The sequence below is a fragment of the Cervus elaphus genome, chromosome 12, assembly GCF_910594005.1.
Source record: "Cervus elaphus chromosome 12, mCerEla1.1, whole genome shotgun sequence".
In the NCBI taxonomy this organism is placed as follows: domain Eukaryota; kingdom Metazoa; phylum Chordata; class Mammalia; order Artiodactyla; family Cervidae; genus Cervus; species Cervus elaphus.
The window spans coordinates 55073161-55090087 of record NC_057826.1 but is presented as its reverse complement, the minus strand read 5'-3'; the positions used below and the strand labels follow the sequence as shown (position 1 = coordinate 55090087).

At 45.1% G+C, this 16927-nt stretch overlaps 1 protein-coding gene across 3 annotated transcripts in view; it reads left to right on the top strand.

The window, feature by feature from the left end:
• The first annotated feature begins 15567 nt into the window (after positions 1-15567).
• The window catches only part of LOC122705371 (death-associated protein kinase 2-like), a 102513-nt gene continuing 101153 nt past the window's right edge, over positions 15568-16927 (top strand). For 2 of the 3 annotated variants that reach the window (XR_006344088.1, XM_043920708.1), the window contains exon 1: positions 15568-15600. Coding sequence is in view for 1 of the 3 variants with exons in the window: in XM_043920708.1 (XP_043776643.1) it covers positions 15583-15600 (18 nt within the window). In the remaining 2 variants the exon portion in view is untranslated. Of the gene's footprint in view, positions 15601-15857; positions 15982-16927 lie in introns of those variants that run through there. The other variant, XM_043920709.1, reaches the window with a different exon arrangement.

Here is a 16927-nt window from a genome sequence, read left to right as displayed (position 1 = left end):
TGCCGTTTCCTTCTCCAGGGGATCTTCCTGACCCAGGGATTGAACTCTCGTCCCTTGTTGTCTCCTGCATTGGCAGGTGGATTCTTTACCACGGAGCCACCAAGGAAGCCCAAATGCTTTATTAGTGTTTGTTAAATAAAAATAGATAAGAGGGGAAATTCCTGGCAGTCCAGTGTTTAAAACTTGGCGCTTTCGCTGCCGTGGCCCGAATTCAATCCCTGGTTGGGGAACGAAGATTCCGCAAGCCGCTAAGAACAACAGCAACAAAAGCCTGAGGAGAGGGCCCCTTGGTTCTAAGTTCCTTGATTGAGACGCGAGTTCTCCTCCCTGGCTGGGTGCTATTACTTGAGAACCACCAGAGGGCAGCAGAGCAGAGGCTTCTAGGTTTCCAGCTGATGATTCAACAGGACTTGAAGAGCCCTGATCGGCGGCCCTGGGTGTTCTCCGCCTTCACCGGGATCTGCCTAGGGGCCCCCTACAGCCCACTCGCTCTCTGACTGGGCTGCTCCATACTGCGGGCATGGCGGTCTGCGCCTTTGTTCTGACAAGGGTGATCATCACAGAAGTCTTCCTCGGATGTGGAATTACTTTGCCAAAGGTTATAAGTAATTTTGAGGCTTTTGACACACATTAGCTGCTGAGTTGCCTTTCTTGTACTAACTGACACCCATCAAGAATGGGAGTTTTGTGTCCCTGCCTTGCACTAATTAATACTGTCCTGGTTATTATTATTTTATTTTTATATTTTCCCTTGCTACTTATTTTTTATTGGAATATATTGATAGTTGATTAACAATGTTGCCTTAGTTTTTGCTGTAAAAATCTTTGTCCAACGTGGAGGATTTTAAAATGTGACGTTTTATTTGCATTTGTTTGCTAAGATTAAATGTTAAAAAGATTTCTATTGAGATCTTTAAAAAAATCATCTGTTTATAGCTTTTAGTTTTCTAAGATGTTCATTTAAAAAATCTCTTTATACAATATGGATATGAGCAGTTTCTGTCACACATACAAGTGTTTCCCAGTTTTTTGGTTGCATGGACACATTTAACGATTATTTATTTTGTTTTTGAATGAATGATACCTTAAAGTGGTTCAAACATCAAAAAGCATTGAAAGATCAGTGAAAAGATCCCTTCCCAACAATCTGCCAAGTTCTCACCCTTTCCAATAGGCTTCATGGGTAATAATTTCTTCCTTTTTGATCCAGAGAATTTTTATGCCTGTAAAATCCCATATATATCCCTTTGTACAAATGTTAGCATATATCATGCCAGATTCCATTGTTTTATAACTTCCTGTATTATTATTTTTTTACTGAATATATTTTGATGTATTCCCATAGCAATCTACAAAGAGCTTCCTCATGTTTTGTACAGTGTTATAGTGTTCTATGTATATATCATATTTTCTTTAGCAAGCCTCCTATTGATGGACATTTAGGTTTTTCCACTATTTCGCTCTTACAAACACTGCTACAATGAACAACCTTATACATACCTTTTATTACACATGGACAAGTGGATCTCTAGGATAAATCTCTGAAAATAAGTTTGCTGGGTAAAGAGTCTAAGTGTTTATAACTAAATGGATGCTGACCAATTGCCCTCAATAGAGACTGTGCTGATCTACATTCCTACCACCGATGTACTAATGTGCCTACGGCATCATCAAACTTTTAGATTTTTGTTAAACTAATATGTGAACACTTTTACCTCAGTGAAGTTTTAGTGAGTATTTCTCTCACTATGAGTGAGTTTGAGCATCTTTTTTATATGAGTAGAGACAGACATTTGTGTTTCCTTTTCTGTGAACTATTTTTGTTCATATCATTTGTCCATTTTGCTGATTAGTCTTTTCCTTAATGACTTGTAGGAAGTCTCTACATATTAGAGAGAAAGTAACCCTTTGTGATGTGTTGCAAGCTTTTTTGTTTTAGTTTGCCACTTATTTTTTACTTCTCTCTCTTTTTAGTGCCATGAAGAGTTTTTCATATTTTTGCATACTTGCATTTATCAACTGTTAATTTTTTGTATCCTGAATTTTTTGGTCATAATTAGGAAGGTCTTCTCTCCAAGGCTATAAAACATTTTTCCTATGGTTCTCTTTAATATTTTAACATTTCAACCTTTGAGCCATTTGGAATATATGCTGGTTTATAATCAGGAATAAAGCCAGCTCAGGTTTTTTTTTGTCAACTCAGTTTTTATCCAGATGGCTCATTATTGTCTTAATATTAGTTGTTGAATCTTATCCATGACCATTATTTTCAAATCTTATTTATGAATGATTACAGGGTTATTTTTTGTAATGACAAAGTACAACTTAATGTTTAACAATATGTAAAGTATAAAATAATTTATATTACATTCATTTAATGGAATCTCAGTGTTTTCAAGGCTCTTCAATTACATGTTAGAATTCTCAAGATAAATTAAGAAAAGCAAAATCAAAACAATAAATGCCAAGTGATCGCAATTAAAAGCAAGACTACTGTCTTGGCCAACAGGTACAAAAGAGTATCTGTCTTATAAAAACAGATGGAAGGAAATGCATTAAAATTTAAGAGTAGTTATCTCTGCCTTCCAAAAAAGTTTATTTGGAATGAAGACGTTTCTTTTGAATAATATGACAACCCCTGACAAGTGCTACTGAAAACATATACATGCAAAAAAAAAACCTTACAGCATACATGTCCTTTGTAAAATCATCTTATTTACTTATTTTAAAAAATACTTATTTTTATTTTATTTCTTTGGCTGCACCGAGTCTTAGTTGCAGCATGCGAGGTTTTAGTTGCATCATGTGGAATCTGGTTCCCTGACCAGGGATAGAACCCAGGCCACCTACATTAGGAACACAGAGATTTAGCTACTGGACCGCCAGGGAAGTCCCTAACACCATTTTAAAAATACATATATTTAAAGGTGGGAGATAAATAAAATGTATTTTTCCCCTTGGGAAAATGTCCTTTGATTCTATCCAAACTCCTAAGACTTGTACTGTGGCACCCTGTTCACATTCTTAGATGTCAAGAATGTGTTTTCTATTTCCTTTCCTCTTAGATGTTTCCTTTCTCTCCCTCAGCTCAGGGGACAATGTTTTCTTGTTATTCCAGGCTCACCTTGGTCATAATGAAAGGATTTAGCTTTACCAAAGGCCTGGGTCTTTGGCATTTCCTATGATCATTTCTTTGATCATAGAAGCAATGTAGAAACATAGCAAAACCAAAAAGAAAGGTAAAAAAAATATAAAATGCAAAATGGAAACTAGAGGTCTCCTTTTCCACCCACTCCAGTGTTATTCCTCAATGAAAACCACTTTGAACAATTTTTAGTTTTAGTTGTTCTGCGAATTATCATAATAAATATTATGTTTTACTTTTTTTAGAATGTATTTATTTTTGGTTGTGGTGGGTCGTCGCTGCTGTGGTGGTGCAGGGGCTTCTCACTGCGGTGCTCCCCTTGTTGTGGAGCACCGGCTCTGGAGCACCGGCTCAGTAGTTGTGGTTCACAGGGCTGAGTTGCTCCGGGGCATATGGATCTTCTTGGACCAGGCATAGAACCTGTGTCCCCTGCTTGACAGGTGGATTTTTATCCACTGGACCACCAAGGAAGTCCTTTCTCCAGCTTTAAATTTCGAAAAATTTCAGACTTACAGAGAAGTTGCAAGAATTCACCCAGATCTTTCAATTGTTAATAGTTTTTTCTCACTCTACATATATACATACTCTTTTTGCTGAACCATTTGAGGAACAGTTATAGGCATGATGCCATTTCTCCCCAACATACTACAACATGCGTGACTGAAGAGGAAGGACATTCTCCTCCATAACCACAATACAGTCCTCTCACTCAGAAAACACTGAATTGATTTGTTGTTCTTCAGTCACTCATTCATGTCCGATTCTTTGCGACCCCATGGACTACACAGCATGCCAGGCTTCCCTGTCCTTCACTATCTTCCAGAACTTGCTCAGATTCATGTCCATTCAATCGGTGATACCATCCAACCATCTCGTCCTCTCTTGCCCCCTGCTCTTCCTGCCTTCAGTCTTTCCAGGAGGCGATGACTATGTAATAAAATGTCCATATACAAATTTCTGCAATTGTCCAATAATGTCCCTTTAACTTTTTAAAAATCCAGGATCCAATCACTCGTCACATATTGATCTGAGTTGCTGTGTATTCAGCTTATGTAATGTAGAATAGTCTGGGTTTTCTTTCATGACGCTGGTTTTTCAAAGAGCTGTGCTGCTGTTTATAATAGCCAGGACATGGAAGCAACCTAGATGTGCATCAGCAGACGAATGGATAAGGAAGCTATGGTACATATACACAATGGAATATTACTCAGCCATTAAAAAGAATACATTTGAATCAGTTCTAATGAGATGGATGAAACTGGAGCCCATTATACAGAGTGAGGTAAGCCAGAAAGATAAATACCAATACAGTATACTAACACATATATATGGAATTTTAAAAGATGGTAATGATAACCCTATATGCAAAACAGAAAAAGAGACACAGATGTACAGAACAGACTTTTGGACTCTGTGGGAGAAGGTGAAGGTGGGATGTTCTGAGAGAATAGCATTGAAACTAGTATACTATCAAGTGTGAAACAGATCGCCAACCCAGGTTGGATGCATGAGAGAAGTGCTCAGGGCTTGTGCACTGGGAAGACCCAGAGGGATGGGATGGGGAGGGAGGCGGGAGGGGGGTTCAGGATGGGGAACACATGTACATCCATGGCTGATTCATGTCAATGTATGGCAAAAACCACTACAACACTGTAAAGTAATTAGCCTCCAACTAATAAAAATAAATGAAAAAAAAAAAAGGAATTAAAAAATAAAATAAAATAAAACCTTTGCCCATTAAAAAAAAAAAAAACAAAGAAAAACAAAGACGTGTGCTGTTTTGCAGAATGTTTCTCCATCTGATTTGTCTGATACTTTCCTCATGATTAGTTTCAGCTTCTATATTTTTGGAAGGAGTACTACATAGATGCTACACAGTACTATATAGATGCTACATAGACCTTTCTCAGTGCCACATATCAGTGGGCACATGAGGTCAGTTTGTCCTATTATTATTATTATTATTAGCTGTGTGGCATGTGGAATCCTAATCCCTTGACCAGGGATTGAACCCATGACCCCTGAGTTGGAGGCAAAGAGCCTTAACCACTGGAGCACCAGGGAACTCCTAGTGCTGTTATTATTGATGCTAAATGTGGACATTTTATTAAGGTGCTATCTGCCAGATTCCTGCATTGTCAAAGTACCTTTTCCCCTCTGTCATTAATGAGGAGTAATCTGTGGGGTGATACTTAGAAACCCTGTAAGCATCCTGTTTTCTAACAGTCTTTCACTCAATGGTTGTAATATCCAATGATGAATCCTGCCTTAATCACTCATTACATGTGGTGGTAAAGCACTGGCTTTTCTAATTCCATTATTTCTTCTACACTTATAAGTTGGCATTTTTCTATGAGAAATAGCTTTCCTTTCTTTCCTTAGCCTTGCTTTAATTTTTATTTTTAAATATCAGATTAGGGACTTCCCTGTTGGTCCAGTGGGCTTCCCTGGTAGCTCAGTTGGTAAAAGAATCAGCCTGCAGTGCAGGAGACCCCGGTTCGATTCCTGGGTTGGGAAGATCCCAGGAGAAGGGAAAGGTTATCCACTTATTCTGGCCCAGAGAATTCCATGGACTGTATAGTCCATGAGGTTGCAAAGAGTTGGACAAGAATGGGCGACTTTCACTTTCACTTGTTGGTCCAGTGGCTAAGACTCCATGCTCCCAATATACGGACACAGGTTCAATCCCTGGTAGGGAAGTAGATCATGTATGCTGCAACTAAAGATTCCACAGGCCACAACTAAGACCTGGCACAGCCAAATACATAAGTAAATTTTTTTTAAAAATGGGTTTTTGGAATGTAAAATTACACATCAATAAAGTTGCTTTTTAAAAAGTTATCACATTAGAACACATGCATAGCATATTCATGTTATGATATTCAGTATGCTATCATCTATTCCCATCATTATTTATTTCAACACCCAAATTATTCCAAATCTGGCCAGTAAGAGACTCTTCCATCTGGTTCCCTTTTTCTCCATACAGTAATTCCCATCCATTTTGGAGCACTTTCTTACTTTCCAGCACAAGATGTTCTAGGTTCATCTTGTCTTCTCCCTGCCCAGACCCCAGTATCAGTCATTTCCCTTAGGAGTCTTGCATTATAAACATCGTATAAACTACAGCAAATTCCCTTCCTTCTACCTTAACTCCCCTTGCCACTTCCCAAATTTGATAGGTATTTACTTTTTGTGTTGTCAAGATGTATACCATTACATTTTGATCTGCACTTATAGTTAAACTAATTCATTCTTTTTTTTTAAGCATTAATTTTCTTAAATTTTTTATTTTCTATTGGGGGATAGTAGATTAACAGTGTTGTGACAGTTTTAGGTGAACAGCGAAGGGACTCAGCCAGATGTATATATGTATCCATTCTCCCCCAAACTCTTCTCCCATCTAGCCTGCTACATAACATTGAGCAGATTTCCTCATGCTCCATGGTAGGTCCTTCTCGGCTATCCATTTTAAACATAGCAATGTGTCCATGTCCATCCCAGACTCCCCAAGTATCCTTTCCCCCCATCTCTCTTCCCCGGCAACCATAAATTCGTTCTCCAAGTCTGTGAGTCTCTTTCTGTTTTGTAAGTAATAAACTATTTCCTTCTTTGCTTATAGGTTACTTCAAAATTTAAAACCAATAATATGTAATTATTTAAAACCAATAATATTGAAATAATATGTAAAACCAATAACATATGTAATTCCTATCGGAAACAATTATGCATTCGATCTCACATTTTTGTGTAGATTTGAGTCTTTTAGAGGGGCTTGTTAAAGATTCCCATTCCTCAGCCCCATCCCCGGAGTTCTGAATCAATACAGTTAAGGGGTCTGATGAATCTAAAACATTCTGAAGAAACAGGATTGGGTGCATAAAGAAGGAAATATAATCCTATATCACTGAAATTTGGCTACTTGATTGAGAAGTCTTGGTCAGCCCCTAAAGAATTAGGAATTATTTTCTTTCCAGCTGTATTCCATTTTTCTGGATCATACACAGCCCAGGCTATAGCTTGGATCCCATATCACGCTGTTTTTGGATACTTTAAACATTTCTACACTTTCTAGAGTAATTTTTTCACATTGGATACATGTAGTAAAATTTCTAAGCCATTTTGCAAGAATAGCTTCATTTTACTCTCATACTTAGTGGACAGTTTGGTTTGATAAGTGGGAAGTTTGCTGTTGTTCGGATTGATGTTCTTCTTGAGACAAGGTGTTTTTCATCCTCTGGATTCTTTTAGGATTTTTTTCTTTATTATTAGGGTTTTGAAATTTCATTTTGATGTGCCTTGGTATAGATATTCTTTTAGTCTGAAGATTTTTGTTGTTTGTTGTTCAGTCGCTAAGCCAAGTCTGATGCTAGGAGTTAGGAGTTAGATCTCTTTTAAGTATTCCTTTGGATATATGATAATTATCACGGTTGGGTTTTCTTGTCACCGTCTCTTCCAGAAGACTTAAAAGATCAACAAGAGAGGATGGAATATCTTTTTAAAACTCTGGATTCTTAATCTCTAGCACCGTGCCTGGCACAAGTCACAGTGGTCAATAAATGCTTGTTGAATGTGTGATTGTGCAATATTCTGAGCAATAAAGTCTTAAATTAGGAGATAATTTGCCCCATGGTTCATATAGTACACTGGTTAACAAACTAAGAAGCCTTTGACAGATTGAACAAAGATAGCGAGATTGTAAAGCTACAGCAGATTCCTTCTAGATCAAACAGACTGCCTTTTCCCTAAGCCTGGGTTTTGTTGTTGTTTAGGCACTCAGTCGTGTTGGACTCTTTTGCGACCCCATGGACTGTAGTCCACGAGGCTCCTCTGTCCATGGGATTTCCAGGCAAGAATACTGGATTGGGTTGCCATTTCCTTCTTCCGTGAATCTTCTTGACCCAGGGATTGAACCTGCATCTCCTACACTAGCAGGTGTATTCTTCTATCACTGAGCCCCGAGGAAAGCCCATTCATTTCTTTAGCCAAAGATAATTTTCTTATTCTTCTTTTTTAAAACGATTTCTCCCTTTTAATTTTATCTCTTCTCTTCTAATACTAATTTTAGACCAATGTTGACTTCTTAGGTCTACTTCTGAATATTTCTCCATACTTCCTGTTTTGTTCTGTTTTGGGAGACTTCTTTATTTTCCAGTTTAAAACTGTGTAAGTGGGTTGTGTGTGTTGTTGGTCTAGCTTTCCTGTTGGGGCCTGGGTATGAGGCATGCAAGTCGGGGACACACTACCAAAAACTAGAGTTTTGCTCCAAGCATAATGTATGATTGTGTATTTTACCTCTAGATGACGTTGTCTTTCTTTTCCTGACCTCTGTCCCTCAGAGAGGGCCAGAGTTGCCTCTGCTCTGCTTCTCATGAGGGCCCCACTGCCCTCACTAGGCTGTTTCCCTAGGCGGGTTGTTCCTCACAGAGACATTCTCACTCATTATCCCAAATCCAAAGCTGTATCCTCCAGCAAGTGCTAGGTGGAACAATAGGGAGAGGAACCAACAGTCTTGCTGTGTCTGATGGGATACTGCTTGATTTATCCTGCTCACTCCTGCCCCCACCTCTACCACTTTTGCTCTTCCTAAAGTTAATGCAGAGCTTGGAGTTTTAGGGTATGGCATACTGGGGCTCTGGAGTCAGACGACCTGGATTCAAACCCCTTCTCTGTTGCAAGTCAACCATGTGAATCTCACTGTCTGATCTGTAGGATGGGGATTATAATATATGCAGGCATCCATGCAGTAAGTGCTCAGTTATTCTTAGTGCCCGAGAAAACTATGAACTCTGATATGCTGAACGGTAATTTTATCTGCTTTTTTCCTGTCCATCTGATCCCACCTATTTTCTTTTTAGATTTTTTACCAAAGTAGCAAATGTACATTATTTTAAAGAACAAACACTTTGTAAGTCTTTTAACTGGAAATCAGCACCCCTTGCTCCCTCCTGCCCCTCTCTCAAGCATCATTCCCTAGAAGCCACCAGTTGCAACCCTTGAAAGTTTTTTCATTATTCACCACCAAGTTTCCAAGAAACATTATTATAATGTCTTTCACTATTATTCAGTTTTACTTATCTATTGACTTCATACTGTGAAACAGGGGTTAGTGCTCATACTTCTTTTCCCCACACTGCATTCCACTCTCCACTGAGATAAGATACATGTTTATTCCCATTATTATTACATGTAAATATTATTCCATAGCTTGAAGTTGAGCTCTAGTGTCTTGGGATGAACATTTCTTTACTTATACACCCTTCTGCTTCTTTCTAGGATTAGTAATCATTTTGTAATTTATTCATTAATATTTTTTTTCTATTTTTTGGCCACACAGCATGAAGGATCGAACCTGAGCCCCCTGCAGTGGAAGCACACAGACTTAACCACTGGACCATAGTTCCTGTGAAAGTGAAAGTCGCTCAGTCGTGTCCGACTCTGCGACCCTGTGGACTATACAGTCCATGGAATTCTCCAGGCCAGAATCCTGGAGTGGGTAGCCTTTCCCTTCTCCAGGCGATCTTCCCAACACAGGGATTGAACCCAGGTCTCCCGCACTGCAGGTGGATTCTTTACCAGCTGAGCCATAAGGAAAGCCCAAGAATACTGGAGTGGGTAGCCTATCCCTTCTCCAGTGGATCTTCCCAACCCAGGATTCAAACCGGGGTCTCCTGCATTGCAGGCAGATTCTTTACCAACTGAGATATGAGGGAAGCCCTGATCAGGGATCAAACCCTTGTTCACTAGTTCCCTGACCAGGGATCAAACCCTTGTCCCCTGCAGTGGAAGCATGGAGTGCTAACCACTACATCACCAGGGAATTCCAGGAAATTTTAAAACATATTTACTTGTTTAACTGCACCAGGTTGTAGTTGCGGCATGTAGGATCTAGTTCCCTGATTAGGGATCAAACGTGGGTTCCTTGTATTGAGAGTACAGAGTCTTAGCCACTGACCCACCAGGGAAGTCCCCAGAAAATGCTTTTAAAATGAATGTGAAAAAAAAATAATAAAATGAATGTGGCTGGAATTGAACTGAGCCTTGGATAAATGAAGGGGAAAGGAAAAAAGTAATTCAGAGACTGTGGCAGGAACAATATGGCTGGAGAGATAGGGCACAAATGACAGACTGACTTGAAAGAGGGAACCATCTGGTTTTGTTGGTTTTTTTTTTTTTTTTCTTTCTTTTTGGCTATACTGCACAGCATTCGGGATCTTAGTTCTCAGTTCTCTGACCAGGGATCCAACCCGCACCCCCTGCAGCAGAAGTGTGGAGGTTTAACCACTGGACCACCAGGGAAGTCCTAGTAACCAGCTGTTTGGGGAGGGAAGTGGACGTTTGTGTTTTCTCAAATATTTTGTCTGGTCTGGAGAGAAAGGCTTAATTATTCCCATTTTACAGATGAGGCAGCTGAGGCTCAGAGAGGGGAAGTGACCTGCCCAGAAAGTGGCTGAATAGAAATATAATTAGACCTCCTGTCTAATTCCTGAGCCTAGAGAAGATGATGGAATCCATAGCCCTAGAGGTGGGCATAGTTTGGGATCCCTGGTCAAGCACCCAATGTCCATGTCACCAACCTCTTGCCTAAACAGAAGGAGACAGCATGTGCCTCGATCCTGATTCCACAGTGTGACGCCTGTGCTGGCTCAGGAGGGAGTCGAGGCAGGAAATGGCAGGTGGTTTCACGCCCCCAGCCCTTGATACACACAGCTACTCCCAGCTAATGTGCTGTCCTTCCCTCACCTACCTCCTACTCTCCTGGTCCTCTTCTTTCAAGTTTGAATCAAGCCCCTCCTATCCTCAGGCCCCTCAGAATGCCTGCTGGAGTTGACTTGACACTTGACGGGGCATTAAACCTCTCCCTCCTCTACCAGCACCTGGCCCCAGGGGGTGCCCTTGAATGTCTGCAGAGTGAATGGGTGTGCACATGTGCCTGGGGAATCCCTGTCCTCCAGGCTTCCAGAGAAAGGCAAAGCGTCTGATGCCCCAGCCCTGTTCTGTCTCACCTCCCCTGCCCTGCTCTGTCCCACTGATGAGGTCAAGGCCTTGCTAAGTCCAGCCAGCCTAGAGGTCAAAGCAGCCACCTCTGTCTGCAGAAGCCAGTGGGCCTCCCGAGCAGGGCAGCCAAGTCTGCCCCATCCCCTGACCCTGCCGGGCTGGGCGTGGGAGAGCAGAGGGCGCAGGGCGCAGGGCAGGGTGGGCAGGGCCAGCAGGGCTGAGGAACCAGGCCACGGGGCCACCTTTGAGAGGAGGAGGCTACCTGCCTGCCGTCTACCCAGGGGGCAAGCCAGCTGGGCAGGAACCCCCTGTGCCCTCTCCTGAGCTGCCGTGAGAGCAGAAGAAAGCAGTCAGCTCTGGACCCACTGCATGCCTGCAGTCCAGTCTTCACTGGACACTTGCTTAGAGTCAGGCTGGGAGTGGGTGGGTTGTAAAGATGAGTAAGATCCGTCTCCTCCTCTAGCGGGGCTCACAGCAGACATTTAAGGGACACTAAAATATAGTAATACTCACTGAGCACTTAAGCGCCAGACACTGATCTAAGTGCACAGATAACCCATAACTAATGGGATGGTCACAACAATGCATGGGGATAATGAGACACAAAGAGATTGAGAAGGTTGCCTGGGGGGTTTTCCTGGCCATCCAGTGGTTAAAACTCTGTGCTTCCGCTGCGGAGGCCATGGGTTCCATCCCTGGTTGGGGGACTAAGATTCTGCTTGCCGCGTGACATGGCCAAAAAATCAGACGAAGATTGTCCAGGACCACACAGTAGGTTGCGTGTTGGGAGCCACAGTAGGCATCTGGCAATGGGGTCCCTGCATTTAGCCCTCACACCACGTCTTCTATGCCAACCTCAGTGCTGGCTACCCCAGCCCACACACGCGGCATCTAAACCCTGGTCGTGCCTCCTCATCAGCAGGTTGGTAGGCTCCATAAACTTGCTGTTGGTTAGTTACTAAGTTGTGTCCAATTCTTTTGTGACCCCAGGGACTCTAGTCTGCCAATCTTCCCAACCCAGGGGTCAAACCTGTGTCTCTTGCATCTCCTGCACTGGCAGGCAGATTCTTTACCACTCAGCCACCTGGGAATTTGCCCCTCTGTAAACGTTCCAGGCACCAACGTGTGTTTTAGGTCCTTTAGGGTATCACTGCTTTTGTTGCCCTTTACCACCCCCCATGATTACATCTGTCCTGTGGGCTTGTCTTCTCACCCTGTGGAAGCTTCAGGCTCCCAGGACTCACCGGTCTCACAGGCCCGTGGAGGGTTTTGCACAACACAAGTGCTCAGGTGTGGCTGTGGTTTGGTGGGCTGATGGAGGGTGCTTTCTTTTCCCTGGGTCTCTGGGACATGAACAAAGTCATGCTCAGCCTGGACACTGGAACCACCTGGGGAGTTTTAACCACTGCTGAAGCCCAGATCCCACTCCCAAGGGTCTGCTGTAATTGGTGTGGGGTGCAGCCTGAGTGTTAGGATTTTCAAACTCTCCTGGGGTGATTCTGATGTGCTTTCAGGGCTGAGAACTCCTTTAATGTAATGTGCCAGTAATTCACATTAATTGTACATCTCTCTGTCTGAGAGTAAGTGCTAGGCACTTGGGTACCCTTGGGAGACAATAGGAAACAAGACAGTTATGGTCCCTTACCTTGTGGCATTCACATTCTAGTAATTCAATTTAACAGACTTTGCTGGGTTGGGGATATCAGGAAGTGTATGGGTACAAAGATGAACAAGGCACTGTCCTTGCTCTTGAGGAGAAGTGGACACTCATTACAAGTAAAATAGAGGAAAGGGAATGTCAATTGGGTAGAAACCAAGAGTGGTAGGGTTCACGGGAGGAGCCATCTAGAGGTGAGATCAGGGAAGTTTCCATGAAAGATATGATACATGAGAGGGCCCTTGAAGAATGGATAGGATTTTGTGGGATGGAATGAAGCAGTGATGATGGAAAGCCTTAAACAAAAACATGGAGGCAGGAACAGTCAATAAGCCAAGCTGGCAAGAGAGCAGACGTGCACACACAAGAGGGAAAAGGATGTGTGTACGCAGTGAGAAAACGCAGGTCAGAGCCTTCAATGCCAGGGGAGGCATCTGGATCCATGCAGGAGCTGAGGCTAAGTGCATAATTCTCAGCTGTTAACACCTGGACCTCCTCTTGACTTCATTCTGGAGTAGGCGTCCTTGCTGCTGCCACCCTCAAGGTCTCCCTTCCCTGCCACTGTTGCCTTGGTCCCATGTTCAGTGTTCAGTCGCTGCCCTCCGCGTCTGATGAAGTCACTCCACCCCAAGCACAAAACGCATTTCCAGATGGTACCTCCCTAGGCAATGCGTTTGGCAGGTAGAGAGGAAAGAGCACCAAACAGAATCAGGAGGGGGCCTGGCTCTAATCCTAGTTCTGTCTCTTACCAGCTGTGTGACCTTGCGCAAGTCACTTCTCTTCTCTGAGCCTCAGTTTCCTCATCTGAAAAATGATCAGGCTGGATGGAATGATTGATAGTGACCCTTGCTGCTGCAGCATTTTTTGACTAGCTTTTGACTAGCACTTTTTGACTGCTGTGTGTCAATCCAAGAATGTTCACTTTGCCTTGGACAAGGACATTGCTGCCACAAAAGAGATATTAAGCATGAACTCGGAGGGGGAAGGGATGGCAAGGTGACATGTAGGTGCTTGGGCAACACAGCTGAGCCCAGCCTTGCATTCATCGTAGTGCAGGGTCTGGCCATGTGAATGAAGACCCTTCCAGATGATTCCAGCCCCCAGCCATTCAAGTCACTCCCACCCACTCAAGTCTCCTTAGTTGAAACACCAGACATCCTAGAGCAGAGATAAGCCATATATACTGTGCATTGTCAGTGCTTCTAACCCTCAAAACATGAGTTGAACAAAACTGCTTCATGCCACAAGGCTGGGGTGGTTTGTTACACAGCAATAGATAACAGGAAATGGGGGAGGAGGTGTTTGAAGGGTGGTCTGAGGATGAAGGTTTCACCTTATGCTGGAGAAACTTTACTAGTGGGTATCCTCCTGAGTCCATTGACTTGGAGAGCCACCTCTGGTCTTGGATATTACTCAACTCAAGGTAGCCTGGTGCTCTTGGGAGTGATGGCTCAAAGCCTGTGCTGTCCTGGAAGGTTGTCAAGTTTATGGACAGGGAAGCCCGGGCATCTTTCTAGAGGCCGTCACAAATGAGGTACCAGTCAGCTGGGGGGTGGGGGAGGGTTGGTTCATCTGTACATCTCAGCACCCCAGTATCTAGGAAGGCTAAACTGGAGACAGGGAGTTGCTCATGTGAGTAGAGCTCCTGTGTGTGTGTGTGTATGTGTGTGTGTCTGTGTGTGTGCGCTCAGTCATTAAATAGTGTCAGGCTCTTTTCAACCCCATGGACTGTAGCTTGCCAGGCTCCTCTGTCCATGGGATTTCCCAGCAAGAATACTGGTGTGGGTTGCCATTTCCTCCTCCAGGGGATCTTCCCAACCCAGGGATCCAACCTGAGGCTCCTAAATCTCCCGCATTGGCAGGCGGGTTCTTTACTGCTGAGCCACTGGGGAAGCCCCAGAGAGATCCTCTAGGTGCATCTTATACACTCTGTCTCATTTCAGCCCCACAGTAGTTCTGTTAGATGCTGTAAGAAGGGGTGTTTGCCTACTTTGCTGATGAAGAACAAGGTCAGGGACTTCCCTGGCAGTCCAGTGGTTAAGACTTCCCACTTCCACTGCAGGGGGTGGGAGTTCCATCCCTGGTGGGTGAACCTGCATGGCCAAAAAAAAAAAAAAAAGGAAGGAAAAAGAAAAGAACTACACATTAATTAAAAAAAAAAAAAGAATAAGTTCAAGTGCCATGACCAAGACTGGGAATGGCAGAGCTTTGAACCAAATGAAAGACTGAATCTATAACTCTGTCCTCTGGGACTACCTTGAGGAGCTGCCTGGATGGCCTAGGAGCGAGGTTCTGGGAAGGGGCCTTCATTTCTTTAAACAGCCTCTTGTCTTGAAATAAGACCACTGAACTTGATTTACATTTTGTTTCCATTTCCTTCCACCACCCCTTCCATTCTCATTCCTTTTTCCTCCCGGGATTTTCGGCAGGAGGAAGAGAGGAACACTCCACTCCCCGGTCTTTCACTCGGGAAGGCAGGAGGGTGATGCGGGGCTTCACTCACCAACGTGCCAGGCAGGGCTGCGGGCACTGAGGCCAGGCCGCTTCTAAGTGGGGGTGGGGGTGAGCGGACGGGGAGGTGAGGAGGGAAGTGTCCCCCCACCCCCATCACGGCCCCCAGCCCACTGTGAACCGTGGCTGGTAAGGTTTCCGCTCTGGCTGGGAGGAAGGAAGAGGTCTGCTCCCTGGTGGGACTTCTCTCACGGTGCGTGCGTGGAAGCGGTGGACAAGGAAATACCGCTTTCTGAGTGATCTCGCCAGGCTATATCGACTGTATCAGCTCATGTACACCAACTTCCAGGTTAGGAGGTTAGCTGACTTGTTCAAAGCCACAAAGCATGTAAGCGGAGGAGTCCGTGAAAACGCCAGGTCTTGCGACTGGCTCTCGCCCCCTCTCCGGGAACCTCGGCTTTTGGAGGTGCTGGATCCGACCTGGCCAGGAGGCTTGCAGCCCTCACCCCAGGGTGCCCCGAGGGGACTCCCGGCAGGGGGCGCTCAGAGCCGGGTCTCGGGGCTCCGGGCGCGCGTCCAGCCGGCGCCTGGGACGGGGCCCGCCGCTCCGCCTCCTCGGTGTCTCTGCGGGCAGGCGAGCAGGCAGCGGAGCAGATCCGAGAGCAGCGCGCCCCGCTGGGCCCCCGGTGCCCACCGCGCTCCCACGGCCGCCGCCGCGCAGCCTCCCGCCGTGAGTAGCGCCCGTCTGCGGGCTCGACGGGCGGGATGGGGTGCTCGGTCCGGGGCTGGGCTGGAGGGGGCAATTGCTCCTGGGCGTTAGCCGCCTATTCCCTGTCGCCGCCCCCCCCCCCCCACCCCGGGTATGGCCAGCCTTGGCCTTGGGCGCTCTGGCCGGTCCTCGACCTCCGGGACCTGACTGCTGGCCCCTAAGGCCGCCTGTGAAGTCTGGCCTTTTGACGAGAAAGATCGGGTGGGAGAGGGGGCAGACCGGGCGCCTGGCGGGGGGCGGGGGGGGGGGCGGGGAGATGGGAGAGAGACTTCCATCATGTTAGGACTCCTTGACGGGGGAGAGCACCCCAGATTTCCGGGAGGAGAGGGGATCTGGGCTTCTCAGCATCCTACACTTCACTTACCTCCTTCTCTTTGTGCGAGGAGCTGATGCGAGGAGGCTGCTCCATCCGTATCCAGTCAGCTTTCTCAGTGGCAGAGGGAAGCTGTGGTCCCCGACGTCTGGAGCCTGGGATGGGGCATGGTTAGGGTGGGCAGGGGGCCAGCCAGTAGGTCTGCAGCAGGTTGGGGTTTTGACCCCAGCGTATTGTCAGCAGTTGACCTGACTCCGGGCTAGGCATTGTGGATGGCTCATGGCATGTGTGGATCGGGCTGATCCTCACTGTAACTCTGCAAGGTGGAGGCTAGTCTTCTCACTTTGGGGAGGAGAGGGAGCCCAGAGGGGTGAGCAGGAGGCCATAGAGGTGGTAGGTTAGGAGGGCGCGCTGGAAGAGAGGATGCCTAACTGCTGCCTCACTGGCAGGTGGGAAGGTCCTAGGGGCAGGTGAAGAGAGCACATGCCCTTGTATTTGAGAATCCAGTGGGGGTGGCCCCTGGGTGGGGGGCAGCTGGAGGTTGCTGCTGTGTTTTCTGACATTGTGTTTCTCAACTGCTTTGTGTATGGCATT